The following is an 18281-nucleotide window of genomic DNA, read 5'->3' as shown; positions in this document are numbered from 1 at the left end:
GCAATGAAAATGTAGCATTCTAGCATGTATAGGTCTCTGGGTTTAACTCCCAAAGAGAAAAAGTAAAAAAAAAAAAGGACCTGACTGGAACAGTAGAATTGAGAAATATGGCACAGAACAGAAACAACTTCTGGGGAGTGAAATGATGTGACTTGTTAGAGAATGGACACATCCCACATAGATGAAACAAGAGCCAGAAACAGGATTCAGGAAGCTTGTGGTCTCACGGAATGAAACGGGGTTAGCTGAGTTGAGGAAGTGGCTTTGAATGGAAGCAACAGCCGAACCAGGATGATTGGGTTTCTGGTAAAGATTCAACTCTATAAGCCTATGATTATGAAACAAGCAAGAAACTGAGTTATGCTTTGTGTCAGAACTCAAAGAAATGTGACACATATATCTAACATTTAGCTTCCCAAACTCATCTTTTGCTTCACTTTCCTCCACTTTTTCCCAATATAAACCATGAGGAGACACTGCATAGAACAATGGTTCTTAAGACATGGTATTTAATCTGAAGCATCAGTATCATCTGGGGATACCCCAGAAATGTAAACTCACAGTTCCAACACCAGAGTACAGGAGACTCTAGGAATGACCCATGGTCTATGTTTTAACAACCCTTCTAGTAGATGTAGAGTCCTGTTAGGGTCTTTGAAACACAGGAGTCAATAACCCTTTATAGGTAGATTTTATAGTGGGCAAGGTCACCCAGAACTGGTTCCTATGACTTCACATAGTCTGCATCAACATCGTAAAAGTCCATTTTCCTTAAATTTATTCAAAAACTGTGTTGAGCAGTTTGTGCTATCTGCAAGGTGCTGTTATAGATACTTTGGAAATGTCAGGGAGAAAAAGATGACAGTTAAGCAAAAAATAGTTGCATTTTGGCAGTGAAAAATATGCTGTGAGTTTTCTCTCACATGTGGAGTCTAAATTTAGCAATATGTGTGCGTATGTGTATGAGTAAGGCAGAAGAATTATCTGGGATGAAGCAGGGGACCAACACAAGAGGTAAGTGAATGGTGGAGAAAGGGGGAAGATGCATGGAGGGGAACAAACAAGTGAGTAAAGTTATCTCTAAAAATGAAGAAAAATAATAAAACAATTCTGCTGTGGATCTGACTGTGGAGGATCTTGAAACAGGAGGCCAGTAGAACGTCCTGGGGGAAATGACATTTAAACTGAGAAATGGTGACTAGCAATCAGTCTGGTGAGGGTCAGAGGAGGAAGGATTAATCAAGGCCATGTAAAGAAAACTCCCTAGATTCTTGCAGGGAGTTAGGAAGAGATGTGCACAGGTATGTCACAGTTAATGGTGCATACCAGCGCTGGAGAGGCAGATCTCACACAGAGACCATGTGGGCATCTACAAATCATTTTAAAGATTGTGTACTCTCCACTAAGAGCAATGTACACACCACTAAACCCTCAACAAGAGGCTAACGTGTTCTGATCTTTTTCACTTTTAGGTGTCATTTTTTCTATAGACTTTCCAGCAGCACAGACGATGGGCATAATAACACGATGATTCTGTCTATGACTTACAATTGGTTAATAGCAATGCTTTTCCAGAACAAGGCTGTGACCAACTATGTGAAAGAGGATATAGGGTCCACATGGGGACCAAATGCCAGGAACAGAAAAGGAGGAAGGGCTCAGGGCTTGCTTCTTCTTCGTGGTTGTGACTAAAGCTGTTCCTGCCTTTGCATGTCTGAAGCAACAGAACTGTAAGTTCACAGGCATTTGCTGCTTCTCTCCCCATCCTCGTCCTTCCTATGCAGGGAGCCTGGTGCCTGTGGTCCATCTGGAAGCATCTCTCCTGCACAGCATCTCTTGCAGGGATTTAATTTTCTTTTATAGGCATCACTGCTACTCCTCTCAGAATGATCCCCAAATCTTTCTTTCTTCCCTGGCCTTGCGAAGATTTTCCATGGTTAATAACTGTTTGTCTTGTTAATATTTCATGCTATAGTAACCTGTGTGAATTACACATAAGTAGTTGTTTGGTATTGCAGTGTATTGCTCACTAATGACTGGAAAATTATAGTCAGTTCCAGTTGTCCTGCATTTCAATAACATGCATATTATTAGTTTATGTCTTGAGAGATGAGAACCACATCTAGATCACTACCTATCTTCCCATCTTCTCTGGTATCACCCTTTACAAAATTTGTGACCTCTTCTTTAATTATTATTGTTCCATGAATACATACACACATGCATACATGCATATATAACTTATTGAGTCCATTTAGGAAGGCTTTTATGTGCATGTGTCCAGGGCTGATCACTAACATGCCTATGATTGAGTGATGGACAGTTTACACTGGAATATCATTGGAACCTGAAATGGTCTGCTTACAGTGGAACTTATCACACCTTTCTCAAGTCAATTGGCCTCTGACGTCTCTTGCATTTGTCAATATCAGTATCTCCTGTTTCTCAGGTTCCCATAGGTGCCATAATTTCCAACAACTTTGTCTTATGCTCTCACTAAATCTAACAAACAAGATGGTTCCTACTCACTTAGTGGATGACCAGCATGTCATTCATTCTCCCTTTCACTAACCTTATCACTCTATCATACTTAACTCACAGTAAGGTAGGTACTTCTGCCCATACACTAGGTCCCTTTGACAGTACATCACCAGAGACATGATGATGTTTATGTGGCTTTTCTAGTCTAGTTTATTTAGCAAAATCTTTATTTATTTTTATACTGGAACATTTTTATTTTTTAAAGGAATATCATGAAGATTCCTATGGGATATAAGAATGCCAGTGACAAGCATTCTCTGCCTGAATATGGGCTATACAAAGAACACTCCTCCTGCTGCCCAATCTCAGCTTTTAAGGTAAAAGACTCAAGCTTAAGAAGGTTATGAAGGCCATTGGGAAGCAGAGATTAGTAGAACAGGGCTAAACATCTTGGAATGATTCTGTATTTTCTCCAAAATTCTTTTGAAAGTTTTATTAGCCTGTATTATTCTTCCAATCTACCCACACGAATTCACAGAAACTTCAGTGCAAAACGTTGTCTGACCTAGTGGCATTTGCACCAGCTTCAATGCTGAAATTCCATTCATGCTTCTCTATCAATCTAAAGTTCACTTTGCCTAGCTCTAGTCCCACCTCATCTTAAGGGATTTCCGCACCATCTCAGAACAGGACAATATTTTTTTCCTTCAAAATCCGGCCGGATTTCTTTACTTACACTTAACCTTCAGTCTCTTAAATCTTTGTCTTTTCAGGTGTACATTCAGTGTGTCCCACTTAGACAACAGACCAGCTAAGGAAATGTCAAGTCTCTTGATACTATTAGTTCTCAGCCTCCAGTACGATATGCGGCCCATAGCGGTTGCTCAGCAGACTATTTTGATGGCAGCATACAGCAGAAATAATACCTATAGGTCCTTTGTCTTACTCTCACTTGTAAAAGCCTAAGCTAAGTAAATCTCTTTTCCTTGGAAGTACCTCCCCTACAACATACATACATACAAAGCAGTGCTTGTGAGGTATGAGAACCTGTCACTCTGTATCTAGCTGTAGACATTACTTTTTCTCCTCCAGTTACCAGTAAATTTGCTTCTATGAGTGTCATTTATTGAATAATATTAGAAGTAGACTTGGGAAATAACAACAGGAGGGTTTAAGCTGGACATTCTTAGTTTAGCTCAGAAATGGTGTAAGCTTTCAGTAAAGACATATAATCATTATAATCAAAAATTATAAGAAACACACATATAAACCACATGATGCCATTTCACTTTCATGATGTGCATGTGTGTGTGTGTATGTGTGTGTGTGTGTTATGTGTATCATATATGTATGTGTGGGTGAATGTACATGCATGCATGTATGGAGCCAGAGGTCAAATTTCTTCCCCAGTTGCTCTCTATTTGGTTATTATTATTTGAAAATTTTAATTATTTCATTTGTTGGTTTATATATTTTTTGTGCATGCACATTTATGTGTGTATACATGTGTGCTTGTGTGTGTGTGTGTGTGTGTGTGTGTGTGTGTGTGTAGGCACATGCTTTCCATTGTGTGTATATGTAGGGTCAGAAGACAACTTAGGAGAATTGGTTCTGTCCTTGCATAATGTGGATCTTGGTTATTGAACTCAGGCCTTTAGATTTGGTGGCAAGCACCCTTCCACACTGAGCCATCCTGCTGGCCCCTCACCTTATATTTTGAGACAGGATCTCTAAGTGTACCAGGAGCTTACTGACTTGGCTAGAACAGTTAACCAGGAAGCTCTAAGGATCCCCCTGTCTCTGCCTCCCTAATATTGAGAGGTTATAGGTACATGCTGCTGTCTCTGGCTTTTTAAGAACATGTGTTCTGTGGATCTGAATTTAGATCTTCATGCATTTACCATGGGAACTCTGCCCACTGAATCCTTTCCCTAGTCTCTCTCACTTCACTGCTAAACCTCTAAAATTCCCTAGCATGTTTTAAGGCCTTAGACATTCTTGCCCATCCCACTTCTTCATCTGAATCTCTACCATCCACTCCCCTAGCCCACCACATCCTGTCCACTGCAGCAGCCTCTTGGTTTTCTGGACTGCCGCACGCCTGCCACATCCCTCACTTCCCGTGGCTTCCTGTGGCCAGTATCCTCTGCAGGATGGGCTTCCTGCTTCTTCCCTCCATCTGCCCCCTTGTCCTTTGAATTGCCCTCTGATTTCTAGAATTACTTTAAAAGTAACCATGTACTTTTAAATCCTTCATTGGGAATGTAAATATGTACAACTGTGAAATATTTTTTTGTGTCTGTGTTCTTCACCCAACTATAAGTGCTACCCTATCAGAAACTATGCAAATGAACTATAAATGTTCAATGCTCAGAATAAAGCCCAGTACGTAATATGCTTAAACAATGCAACAAGTGAACATTTTGTCAGTAATTATCTGATACAACTTTCAGAGACCAAATTGTGCTGTTATTCACATCCAGACCTTAAGTCTTCTTGTTCTGGCCTGAATGGATATGGACTACATTCTCTAGTTCATATGTCTCCCATGCATGCGCATAGTAGGTTTTATAAAATAACTTCAGCTTTTATAAACACAAGATCAAATAAACAATATGCAATAAAAATCTTTACTTGATCTTAGAATTCAACTTAAATGATTTAGTATAAAACGAAAGAAATTTATATTTGTCTTATGTCTACAATAATAGAGAGCACACTGGTTCTTTTCAGCATTAAGTTATCTTTAAAAAATGCTTTGAGGTAAAACAAAACAAAACAAACAAACAAACAAACAAACAAAAACCAACCAAACAAAAAAGAACAAAATGGTCTTATTGCTAGGAAATGTCCCCAGGGTTAAAAATCACCAGTGTATGATTATAGGTAAAGTGAATGAGGCTCCCTTCCCCTAGAGGCTCTGGCACCCAGACAATGAGCCCAGGACCTGTGTCCCTGTCCTTTGACTCTTGAGTTACCCTGCTGAGTCAGACAACCAAGAATAAATTGCAGCCAACAGCAGAGAAGATTTTTCTGATGCAAAAACCTGACCTTTAAGAACCTTTGGCTTGAATATCTTCCTGTCAGGCTGCAGAAAATTGACCATCTTTGAACTGAGCATTTCCACACAGTCTCCTGCTTCCATCATCATGGTTTTAAGCAGAATGTGTACAAAACTCAGTTGCCTTTTCCACCTCTATTCCAGAATAAGCTGTTGACTAAAAGGAAGGGAATAAATCTAATTCTGTATGTTTTTTGTGCCTATGCTCATAGTTTTCTACTTTTCATTTTATCACCTTATATCCAACCTGTAACAGTACAAATGAATGTCATGCTTTGAGGAAAGTTTAAACATACACCGAGCTCCCAGCCAGAACTATGTTTGGGTGGCATCAAGTCTCTCCTTTCAGCTACTGACCTGCATACTTCGAAATTATCAGACCCATCATCATATGCGTCAGGAGGCTTCTGAGCAGAGGTGTTCACCTGGAGCCCCGAGTCATCCACACTCTGGCCCCCTTCTGGAGCTGCCAGGATTTCAATACTGGAATCAGTTTCTGAAAATCTTTGTGTGATTGCTTCTTTTTCCCTAAGTGTGTGCAAGCGTTGAGACTCTCTGTGGCAGTATCTGCCTTTACTCCCTGAATGGCTCCCTGGGGGTCTCTTCTCCTCCAAGGAACCCCGTGGCAAGGGAGGACTGCATTCTTGGTACTTTATGACTTTTCCTCTACAGATGTTTAAAGAATGACTCCCACATTCCATCAGCTCTTGGTGCTTTTCACCTTTGGATCCCAGCTCAACAAGTTCAATTCTGTCAGGAGTAGAGGACCCAGCCAAGCTTCCACATGGCTTATTATTATTTCTCCTTCTTCGAGACAGTCTGAATTTAACCTGAGCTCGTCTTTTTGCCTGAACCCAGTGACTCTCATCTGTGGAAGATGAATCTGAAGACTCCGTATTAAGTTCTCTCCACCTGGGACTTGAGATCTGGAGGTGAAAGTCATTTCTTCTCCCCTTTGCTTGCTCTTCTGAATGCTCATATCTCTGAGAGACCCTTCTCCTTCTCCTAGGCTTCTGTTTTACTGGTTTCTTACCAGACTCCTTGCTAGCATGGCTCAGCACCGTGACAGGGGTGCAGGACTCAAACGCATCTTCTGACATGTCATGCAAGATGGAAGATCTAGACAAGGCGTCAGACAGAGGGTAGGAAATGGGAATGGAAAGGAAAGTCATGGGAAGACAAAGAGAGAAAGAGAGAGAATGATGAAAAGAACAGCATGGCCAGAAGTTGGTAAATAAAGATAAACTGAGGAAAAACTAAGCAGGGTTTGGGGCGCAAGATCCATGGACAAGACAGAGCAGAAGCAGGAGCAAGATTCTCAGGTCAGGAAACAAAACTACAAAATACTGGTCTAAGAAACATTGAATAGGATCATTTACCCGGGACTTACCTGCAGATGTCCTGAGTAGATGGACAGACAGACAACCTTGACTGGCTCCTGGGAGCTGTCCCTGTGGTTGGGCTGCTTGCCTGGAGAAACAAGTTAGATAATTTGGCATCTTGGTTAAGGTAATACATGGTTGATATCTTGCTTTTTTTCCACATATTTAAAAAATTACAACAAGCGTGGCTGCTGGTCATGTTGCTCATGATGCAGCCCATTGAATGTGGGAAGTCAGAGGGCTTGTTTTGCAAAAGTAAAACTCGTTTGAGGAACTTGAAACAGCTGATGTGCTGCGCTGCTCTGCCGTTGCTTCATTTGTGAGAGAGGAAGATGATTCCACAGGTTTCTATTCTATTTACTATAAGCTCTGAAATGGAAGAGCTCAATTTGCCTGGGAAACAAATGAGTATGTAAAGGTCCCAATGAAATCAGGGGCTGCAATGTCAAGATGTGAGAAGGGCCATGATAGGCTGGTAAGCGTGAATAATTAAATTGTCATCGGGTGGCTAGATATTACCTTGAGTTTGCAACAAGGCCCCATGAGACCATATGTTTAAAAACACTTTGTAGTAGTTAAAAGCCTGCAGCTACTATTGTTGTGAATTCATTACTGGAGTAAACAAACCCATCTTTGAAAACATTGTTAACCTTTCTTACATTTTTGCCCCTCCCTATTGCATACTAACTTTGAGGCTGAGAGCCTGAAATAATTCAAACAGCACAAAGTTAAGTACATTTCACCAAATTCTTTCTTTTGAATTCCAACAGTTCTTGACTCCACTTCTGCACACAGTTATGTTTAATGCAGACAAGACTGATAAGTTAGAAGTATGGGCGTGCTGGTGATTCACTCTTGAACTTACACTGTGGCTTTATCTAATCTTTACAATAATTTCACACATGGGAAATAATTGGCAGGTCTGAGTTATTTAAATCACCTCTGCATATTCAATCAACACAATAAGTGTTTGTAGTAAACACTACAATTGCTTCTAAGTACAGTTGAGAAAGCTGAGAAATTGAAGTAGCTTTTGGTTAAGACACAGAAGAGTGAACATTTGGATCAAGAATCTGGCTTTGTCCTGCTATGTTCTAATCACCAGAGATGTAGCCTCTCTCCTTTGCACAAGAGAAACCAAGCTAATGACAGGTCCACATTCTGGTGTGACTGACTGCATCAGTAAAGTCCATAATTTTGTCGTGAAAAAAATAACATTAAGAGTAGAAAGATTGCAGAGTTCAAAGTATTTCTGAAAACTCTTGTGTTAGAAATATGGGAATGGTCTCACACTTAGGATTGTGTGGTTCAGAAAATTCTAAACCAAGAGGCAAGAGAAAAATTGTGTAAGTATTCATAGTTGGCCAAAAACTGGCATTCTAAGAAGGTCTAAAATCTGATCTCTGGATATTCTCTCTCTCTCTCTCTCTCTCTCTCTCTCTCTCTCTCTCTCTCTCTCTCTCTCTCTCTCTAATGGGGACTCATGTAGTCTAAAGTAGCCTTGAATTTTCTGTGCAGCTGAGAATTACCTTGAATTTATGATTTTCCTGTCTCCACCCCTCAAGTTCATAGAGTATGCCACTACATTGGACTTTTAATCTCTGGATCTCGTATATGTGTTTCCTTCTGTGACAAAAGAGTCTTTATACACATGATTAAGTTAGGGGTTTTGACATAGAGAGATTTTGCTGTAAATTTCCAGCAGGTTCAATATAATCATAGGACCCTATAAGAGGGAAGCAGTGGGGTTAGGGTAGAGAAAATGAAGGACAGAGAGGTCAGACAGGAGGCCTGTGTTTGGGAAGGTAAAAGCTCTGAGCCGAGGAAGGAAAATGGTCTGGAGATACTGGAAAGGGCTAGAAAATTCATCCCTCCTTTGTGTCTACAGAAGAGCTTGCAATTACCTTGATTTTATCCCAGTGGGATATGTGTTTGGCATTTGATCACTAGAATTATAAGATAATAAATTTGTGTATAATGTCAACTATTTTTCATTAGTCTTATACTACATATAGAAAAATTACATTTTTTTTCTATAGTTTGGATAACATTAAAAGTCAAGTGTGAGTCATTAAAGAAGAGATTGAGACATTCCAAGTGGATGAAAGGATACCATTGTGAATGCATTCTCAGCCTGATGTACATCTTTTGTGGACTTCTGATTTATACATTTCTATCACCTCATGAATGTTGTCTCTTTGGATATTTGAATATCTTTCAGTATCAACCCATGTTCCATGATAGTCAATATCTGTAACAAGACTCTTTTCAAGTTCTTATGTTTTTTCTTTCAGAAATAACACCGTTTTGAGCTGTCAAGATGGCTCAGTTGATAAAGGTGCTTGCTGTCAAGCCTGATGACTTGAAGTTAATCCTCTGGGCCCATATGGTAGACAGAGAGCACTAGGTCCTGTAAATTGTCCTCTGCCCCACTCATATGCACTATGGTATAGACATGCCCCCAATAGATAGATAGATAGATAGATAGATAGATAGATAGATAGATAGATAAATGCAATAAACAACTTAAATTCATAAAAGAACATCTCTGTATTCTTCTAACAGGTACAAAGCCAACATTTATAAACTGTATTTCTGTTCATTAAACAATAATAGTAAGTTTCCTTAGATTTGCATCTTACACCCCTCACATATCCGTAGAGATTAGCAGGGAGCTCTGAACGGACTAGGCAGTGAATGCAGACCATTTTTGAAGATTGATGATTACTCACTCTACAAAAATGAATGAGGCCTCAAGTGTGCTCAAATTGCTGCTGATGCTCTTACGGATGTGGACCACATCATGATGAGCACAGGTATGTGTGGCTCTGGTGCTGTGCAAAGACATTGAGAGAGGAGTAACAATAACAAACTCACTTTGTAATCTCATGTGTCTGCACAAATACATGTTGTGTTACGGGAAACATTTGTCACTGAATAAACACATAGAACAGGAAAAGCACATAGCTTTCTTTTGTAGAGTGTTTGGGTCCACAGTGACACGGAATCATGTAGTTTTTGCATCTGTAGCTTTTTACTATTCTGTTACTAGGAAACAGTCCATTTTCCCATAAAGTACACTCAAGTAGGTCAAACCAAAGATGACTTTATCTGTGATCAGCTGGTTTTCTTGTTTAACAGAAGATAAGACCTGTGTTCTTGAGCATCCCCTGAGCTCACCTACATTCTGACTGCTTCCCACCCATGGTCTGTACCTCTCTCTGCTCTTGGCTGCTTCCGGTTGCCTTCTTTCTCGATAAAAACCTGAAAGTGTGCAATAAGTTAATATCCCAGTGAGCATCTAGGTGAGACTGTGCCTGCAGCCCATGAAGAACATCCAGGTGAGACTGTGCCTGCAACCCAGTAAGAGCATCTAGGTGAAACTGTGCCTGCAGCCCACTAAGAACATCTAGGTCAAACTGTGCCTGCAGCCCACTAAGAACATCTAGGTGAGAATGTATCTCCAGCCCACTAAGAGCATCTAGGTGAGACTGTGCCTGCAGCCCACTAAGAACATCTAGGTGAGAATGTATCTCCAGCCCACTAAGAGCATCTAGGTGAGACTGTGCCTGCAGCCCACTAAGAACATCTAGGTCATATTGAGGTTATAGAAATGGAGACAAAATGAACTCCAGCTTATTTCACTTTTGATTTACTTATTCAGAAAACATGAATTAATGGTCCATGTACTACAACAGATACTGTGATGAATTAAGAAGCAACATCTCGAGGATTTTTGGTTTCAGGGAGATGTATATAATATATGATTTATAGAGCCTGCTCATAGGTAGCCTGATGAAGGAAGAATGACCACCACAGAGTGGAGCAGGGTTTAAAGTTCCTAGAGGAGCTAGTGCTGAACCTAAAAAGGAATAAGGAGAGTAAACTTGGAGGAGCCGTTCAGAGAGAGATGAGTGTGTAAGTGTATAAAGAGCAGAGGAAGAACTGCTCAGAAATTAATAGAATGTGCAGGATGCACGGGAAGATGTGTGTTGTTAGATTGGAACTAAGAATTTATGTATGTATGTATGTATGTATGTATGTATGTATGTGTGTATGTATCATCTATTATTTAACTATCATTTATCCATCATCTTTTATTTATTTATCCACCAATTGATTAATTACTTAGTATCTATTTCTATCTCTATCTGTTACCTGACTACCAAGTTATATATCCCTTAGTTTGTATAAAGCTGCATTTTGAGTAAATGGGCAATGGTAGGTTATTAAACAGTGGTGTTAGAAACACAATTAGTCATTTGGAAACTGTAAACCCAGTCTATCTTATAAATTGCACTAGCTCAGGTGGATAAAAGATTTAAATATAATAAAACCATAAATATATGTGAAAGAAACATAGTTATGTATATTTTTAATATTGTGTAATTATTTATAAGAATATGAAATATAAAACAGGAAAACATATAAATACAAGGATTTAAAAAAGAAAAGCTTCTAATTTACAGCAAAGAAACACAAACTCAAATAGCAACACAACCATAGGTAAAGCGCACAGGAGATTTGCCACATTTTATAACACATACATAGCCAAATGGCTAATTTGCCTAAGTCAGAGATCTCTCACAAATCATGACATAAATTTCCATTAAGAAAAATGAATTAGACACACAGACATGTAGTTCACACCAAAAGAACTGCAGAAAGCCAAGAACCATGTTTATAATAATCTCAGTTTCTACAAGCAAACACATGCAAAGTGAGTTAACAATGGTCTGTACTTTCACTGATCAAATCGGTACATTCAAAAAGTCTGATCATCTCGACCCTGGGCAATTAAGGTATGAAAATCCAACACTGCCATAGACCTTTAGAGTAATCTTACATTTTAAAAGATTTTATTTTTATTTGTGTGTGTGTGTACATGTGTGTGAGAGACCTGTATGTAGGTGCTACTAGAGAATAGAAGAAAGCATCATGCCCGCTGGATCTGGGGTTACAGGTGGTTGTGAATTCCCTGATGTGGGTGCTGGGATTCAAACTCAGGTTCCCTGTAAGAGCAGCAAACACTCTTAATTGCTAAGCCATCTCTCCATTCCTAATCCCATATTTTGACTACTTATTTATAGGGCAATTGTTAAACTTTAGTGAAATAGAAAATATCTACATAGTATAGAATAAGAATCTTATTCATAAAAAATTAAATTTTGCTAAAACACTTGTTAAATTGTTCAAAGACAAATTTCTATAAGGGTGCTCACTTTAGCTGTTTGTAAAAGCAAGAAATTAGAAATAACCCAAATGTTTAACTATTTACTATGAAATATTACAAGCTACTAGGTAAAATCAGGTATGGCATACATATACACATATACTCTTATGCAAATATTTAAATATTAATTTTAATTTATTTTCACTTTAAAATTTCCTTTTTGATATTCATGGTATGTGGCACTGTTATATAAGAGTATTTCATACAATTATACAATGCACATTGAGCATATTCTACCCTTTATCACCCTACCATATACACATGAATCTATTTTAAAGATGAAGATTACCTTTCAAAATTGTATACAGTGTAATCTTGCTTGAGAAAATTGTATTTTGTTGGTGTCTATTTGCATATTCACATGAAAAGTCTAAACATAGAGAGCTGACTGTTGGTAGTGATCATCTCTGGGAGGGTGTGTTGTGAAAATCTTGTTTTTTAATTTTATGTTTCTATAATTTAAAGTTGTTAGTTTTAATAACAAGAATAATTTTCAATCATATTGACAATTATTTGTGGATTTCTCTCTCTTTAATATTAAAGTGATTAACATTATCTACTCAACATTTTGTTTAAACATGCCCCTCTTCACTTAAATATAGTCATCACACTAAACAAAAGTAGAGTTCGCATGGAGACATGAATTCATGGATCTTGTAACTGTTTTGTAGAGATCCCAGAGCTGTAACGAGATGTCAAATGACAGAACTCTTTAGATTTATTCTTAGGAAGTCATGCTTGCCTTGACTAATGGAATCTGTCCTGCTTCCTGAAGAAGGTATGCAGCAGCCACAGGCTTACAGGTCTCAACTCTGGCTAAAAATTGGAATTTTGGGGCAAGTTTTTAGTAATAATGTGTCTGAATATGAAATCCCAGCACAGGAGTGGAGATCAGTATTCTTGAAAGCTCCACAGTGACTCTATGGCACACCTGGAGTGAAGAACCACTGACTTTGGCTGGAGACACTATCTTACTCTTAGTTTTCTATCAGATTTTTTTTTTGCCAAGACTCCAGTGAGATGATTACACACACACACACACACACACACAGAGAGAGAGAGAGAGAGAGAGAGAGAGAGAGAGAGAGAGAGAGAGAGAGAGAGAGAGAAGAGAGAGAGAGAGAGAGACAGACAGACAGACAGACAGAGACAGACAGAGACAGACAGAGACAGACAGAGGAGAAAGAGGTCTTCTCTAAATTCTCTGAACCTCACCTTCATTTATCTGGAAGAGATCTTGAAACTTGACATAATTTTGCTACAACCCTAGTGGAGGAGAAGGAAGGTGTGACTTGGGGATATTTATAGTATAAAGACACTCAAGTTGTCCTCTGCTTCTGACTACTTGTGGCTGAATAGTATGACAGAAAAAGAACAATGGAAGACGATGTGATCCCTGTCTTCCATTCATACACTAGACACAGTGTGGGAAGCAGGGATGAGGTTGGGGCAGTCTGTATGAAAGATTCCCCAGAGTCTATTTGGAAGAAACCATGACCTGATCCTGAAACCTGATCCTCCTTTCCATGTTCCTCTATAAGTTCAGCATTTCAAACAGCATGGGCAGTGGGAGGTATAAGCATCCAGAACACATGGATCTAGCTATGTTTTCTCCTAGGGTACAGGAGGAAAGAAATCCACTTAACCTGTGCTTAGCTGAGACTGCTCACCTATGTAAATAACCAAGGGTCACCATAGCTGCAGTAGTATGATTTTATTACAGGACCGTAGGAAAGGTTATCTAGCCAAGAGGCCTAACATTTCCAGTGAAAGGTAAAACTTGAAATAGGTTGGAAGCTGAACCTGGCTTAACTGTAAGTGGAAAGCTGGTCCCCAGTTCCCCAGCCAGGAACACTTCTGCATCCAGTGTGTTAAAAATCAGGAGGACAAAACTCTATCCAGAGGCTGCCACAAGATATTAATAAAGTTGAAAAGAAGAAATTTTGAGGGATTGTTCTTGACTAACTTGTGAGCTGCCAGTGACTGAAGTTTTTTTTAATTATTAATTTACTTTTCACAATCAAGCATTTCCCACATCATCAGCACTGGGAGATCAGGGTTGAAAATGCAGACAGATCATGATTAGAAGTTCACATTTCCCCACCCAGTTACAGAAAAATTACCCAGTGACATCCTGAAGGTTTTGTGGGATTCCTAAGAACATGACAATCATCTGTGTAATGGTCTGACCACACAATCTAGAAGGCTCTTAAAGTGAAGTGTTTTGACATTGTTGTTTAAATTATATTGCTTATTTATTTGGCAGGAGGAGACAGAATGGCTCAAGGTCTGGGGCCGACTTGAGGGAGTCAGTTTTTTCTTGCATCATGTGGGTCTAGGGATTCAACTCAGATTAGCAGGCTTGTCTTCAGTTGCCTTTACCCTCTGAGGCATCTTACACCCACCTTCTTTTGAGACCGGGTCTCACTGGCTGGCCTGTAACTCATTATGTATAGACCAGGTTCATCTTGAACTCACAGAGATCTATCTCCCTGCTTCTGCCTCTTGAATGGTGTACTACCACACTTGAAGTTGTTGTTGTTGTTGTTTTTAATCCTATGGAGTATTAATGAAATATAAAGGGAGAAAGTTGTGGAGCATAAAAAGTAGAAAAGAGAGGCTGGTTGGGTGGTCTTAACAACCCTTTGGTGCCTGTTATTTGGAAGGAATGGAGTACCTTTTAAGGGAAAATCAAATTTGCCATTGACAGCCGGCATCACTTGAAGAGGGGCTTAGAACAAGACAAGGCTCTTCTAGTGGGTCGTAAATAGAAAGCAGAAGCAACAACAGGGAATCCTAGCACATGTTTCCTGTTGAAACATAGAGTCAAATAACCAAAACAACCAACTGTTGTTGTTTTGCTAAATGGCTAATTGGTCATGAAATGGTCATGCATGTCAAATCACCTTCTAAATATTTACATGCTACAGACATGTGCCAGCCAACCTGGCGATGTCACTGCTGTACCTCAAGTGGGTGCCAACGATTTCTTATTTTCCAATTCCATTTACACTCACCTGTCCTTTCATAAGCCAGAACAGGAGGGAGTTAATTCCAGTAGGGACAATGCTTAATCAAAGTGGAGAGTGGGAGGCTGTGCTCATATAAGTGATCTATCTCACTCCAGTGGAAAAATCGGAGAGACAATAGATATTTCTTGGAATTATCAGAATCCTCAGAACCAGGTCTCCCCGAATTAACTCAAAGTGTATCTTCAAGTTGACCATCATAGCATTGTATCATAACCTTTTTATTTCCTCACAGTTTCTGAGACATTTCTCCAACACTGTACCCACAAACAAATTCTTGTCAAGTATATTGTTGTAAGTAAGGATCAAACTGAGAAGCAGTTGATGGGGATGAAGATGGGAATGATGAAATTTTGGAGGTAGGCTGCTGACAGACTAACAAGGGGTCTTTTTGGAGTGCTAACAGAACTTAGTGAGCTGTCACTCAACAGTTCCCAGGATGGATGAGATTTGGGTGGAAAGGCAAGCATGGAGTAGTTCTAGTGTTTGCAGAATAAAGGTCAATGAGAATTACACAGATATGTCATGGTTAGCTGTTCCCAGGCTTTATTAACTGCCTCGGAAATGACTCTTAAAGAGAAAGGCAAATCCAGCTAAGCTGGCTATCAAAACTGCCAAAGCCTGCATACAATCATGCCTCCAAGTGTCGATATGTAGTTGCTAGGCGACCTTTAATAGACAGAGGCTGAGATGGAGGATAAATGCACCAGCTGTAGTCCTTCAATTCTTGGATCCATCCTTGGGAGTTTCCCCTAAACCAAGCTCTGCTGCCACACCTGTGTCTTTTACATGAGGTATTCTCTTAACTTCTGTTGTTAGCTCTCTTAAAGACACAGTTTATAAGTTTATAAACTCAAGTTCCATTTGCTTTTGGGATACCATCTTACAAGGACTCCAGTTTGCAGTAAGGCTCGTTAAGGAAGGGAATGGCTCAGTTGCCTTTAGCCTACTGGCTATGGGTGGGATAGGACCTCTGTTGGTCTTTTCTGTGTCAAACACACAGATTGCAAGCCCAGCGCCACTTTGAGATCTTTGGCAGCAGTTAACCCTGCAGCTCACACAAGACTGAGCCTGTATGATAATGAGTATTCAGAGATGGGTAATGCCTAGGGGGCCCTCACCAACCTAAGACAGAACGCCTGAGTGGCCTGGGCAGGCGTCTCCATGATGGGAAAGGTGACCTGCTGACGTCCCACACAACCTAAGTCAGAAGCTCATTTTTTAGTAAAAGGGGGACCTGTAGGGTCCTGGCCCCGTTTTGGGTAACTGTTGCCTTGCTTGCTGACCTTAACCTTGATATCCTTCCTATGCTAATTCCCTGCCAGGTTCCTAAATGCTTAAGGGAAGTTCCTTGTCTGTGTATCCTGCATAATGGGCATTAGCAGCTTAGATGCAAGATTGTAAAACATAGATAGTGAACTTCTGCCCTCCGGGGTTCTCCCGTTGTGCTGTATTTAAGACCTCTTCCCTCCTTCAATAAACGCACTTGGCATTAAATAAATAAATAATAAATAAATAAATAAATAAATAAATAAATAAATAAATAAATAAATGAAATAAAGTGAGAAAAAAAAAGACACAGTCTCATAGCTCAGGCTTTTCTTATTTACTTCAATGCTATCTTGAATTTCTGACTCTCCTGCCTCTATCTCCAAAGAGCTGGGATTCCAGTTGTGTGCCTGGTTTTATTCAACGCAAAGGTCTGAATTTAGGGCTTCCTGCACACTAGGCAAGAACTCTACAAACTGAGGCACATTCCCAGCCCATTGGCTTATGGTCTGTTTCTGTCTATCTCACTTTTTCCTTCTCCCCCACTCCTGTTGTCTATGATCATTTCCCAAACATGTTACTTGCAAAGGCACTTGTCTTAAGCTCTACTTTTGTGAGAACATACACCTTGATGTCAGTGGATTAGGGCAGTTGTGCTGGCAGGTTGGTGGATCTCCAGGACCGTGCATGAGTTGCACATTAGAAGAAGAGGTTGGCTGACTGTTGATACTGAACCTGCTGGCATGCATTATTTTCAAATTCCTGTTTGTGTACAATTCCCATCTACTATGTGCCCAGTTTGTAGGTCTGGTGTTCAGTGTCTGTCCCACTGTACAGATACCAAGTCCTATATCCAGACCTTCCTTTAACTTACTAGGGTTAATTACTAAGAAATAAAATAATAAGAGTTCTTATTGCCTTTCATTTTTTTCTTTTGTGTTCTGCATTCCAAGGAGCTCTGAGATTTTTATTCTCCAAGTTACCATTTTTATCACATATTTTTCCTTCTTAGAAGGGTCTCAGTGACTCCTCATTACTTAGCAAATTAAGAACAAGGACCAGTTTGGTATTTAGTGATTTTTTTTTGTTTGAATCTAATTTAAGTTTCTGGTATTGACTCATCCATTTCTCTTAATTCCTGTGTTCCAGCAAAAGCTGGCCCATTTGCAATTTCTAAACATGACTGTACTTTTGTTTCCATGCCTTCGTAGAGAGAAGATCAACAAAGCTCAGGCGTGGAGTGTCCCTCAAGACTAGGCAGTTTTCCAAGCTTTGCACCCATCTGTTTCTCTGAACTCCAAGGGTCTTCATCTTGCTTTCTTCCAGAATTTATTTTCATCACCCATATCCTTCTCTAGTCATCGCCAAGTTGCCGCAGGCTTCTACAGCTAATCTTTTTTCCCTTTCACTGCAAACGAAAAGGAAGAGGCCATGCCTGCTCATTGTGGAAATGATGTCTTCATGGTGTCCGGCACTGAGCAGGCAGCCAATCGAGAGTCCTGGAGCAGACTTGATCTTAATCATTGTTGAATTCTGTTTAACTGAGAGCTTGGTGAGAGTGGAACTGAGTTGAATTGTTCTTAGTAAATCCTATCCTGATTGCAGGAGAGATAGAAATGACAATCATTTCACAAGGAACAATGAAGAAATTCAGTCCTGAATTGTAGTGAGAGCAACCCCATCTCTTAACAGAGTAAAAGAACCAGGGTGAAAATCTTATTTAGATCTTGAGACCCTATCCTTGGAAAAGGGAATCACAAAGTGTATGAAACAAGTGCCAATCACCTGTTTTCTTTGTCATACATATATATTCCTATTTAGAAAAT

The 18281-nt window shown here is 39.7% G+C and overlaps 1 protein-coding gene across 4 annotated transcripts in view; it reads right to left on the bottom strand.

Annotated features, from left to right (window-relative positions):
* Window positions 1-18281, bottom strand: part of Marchf1 (membrane associated ring-CH-type finger 1) — a 323570-nt gene that overhangs the window by 70530 nt on the left and 234759 nt on the right. For 2 of the 4 annotated variants that reach the window (XM_059244763.1, XM_059244764.1), the window contains exons 3-4: window positions 6933-7012; window positions 5900-6661 (exon numbers count right to left, since the gene is read on the bottom strand). In XM_059244763.1, the coding sequence (XP_059100746.1) occupies window positions 5900-6661; window positions 6933-7012 (842 nt within the window). Of the gene's footprint in view, window positions 1-5899; window positions 6662-6932; window positions 7145-18281 lie in introns of those variants that run through there. The other 2 variants (XM_059244765.1, XM_059244766.1) reach the window with 1 other exon arrangement.

This window comes from Peromyscus eremicus, chromosome 17, assembly GCF_949786415.1.
Source record: "Peromyscus eremicus chromosome 17, PerEre_H2_v1, whole genome shotgun sequence".
Classification (NCBI taxonomy): Eukaryota; Metazoa; Chordata; class Mammalia; order Rodentia; family Cricetidae; genus Peromyscus; species Peromyscus eremicus.
Note: the sequence above shows the minus strand (reverse complement) of the source record. Positions and strands in the feature narration are given on the sequence as shown.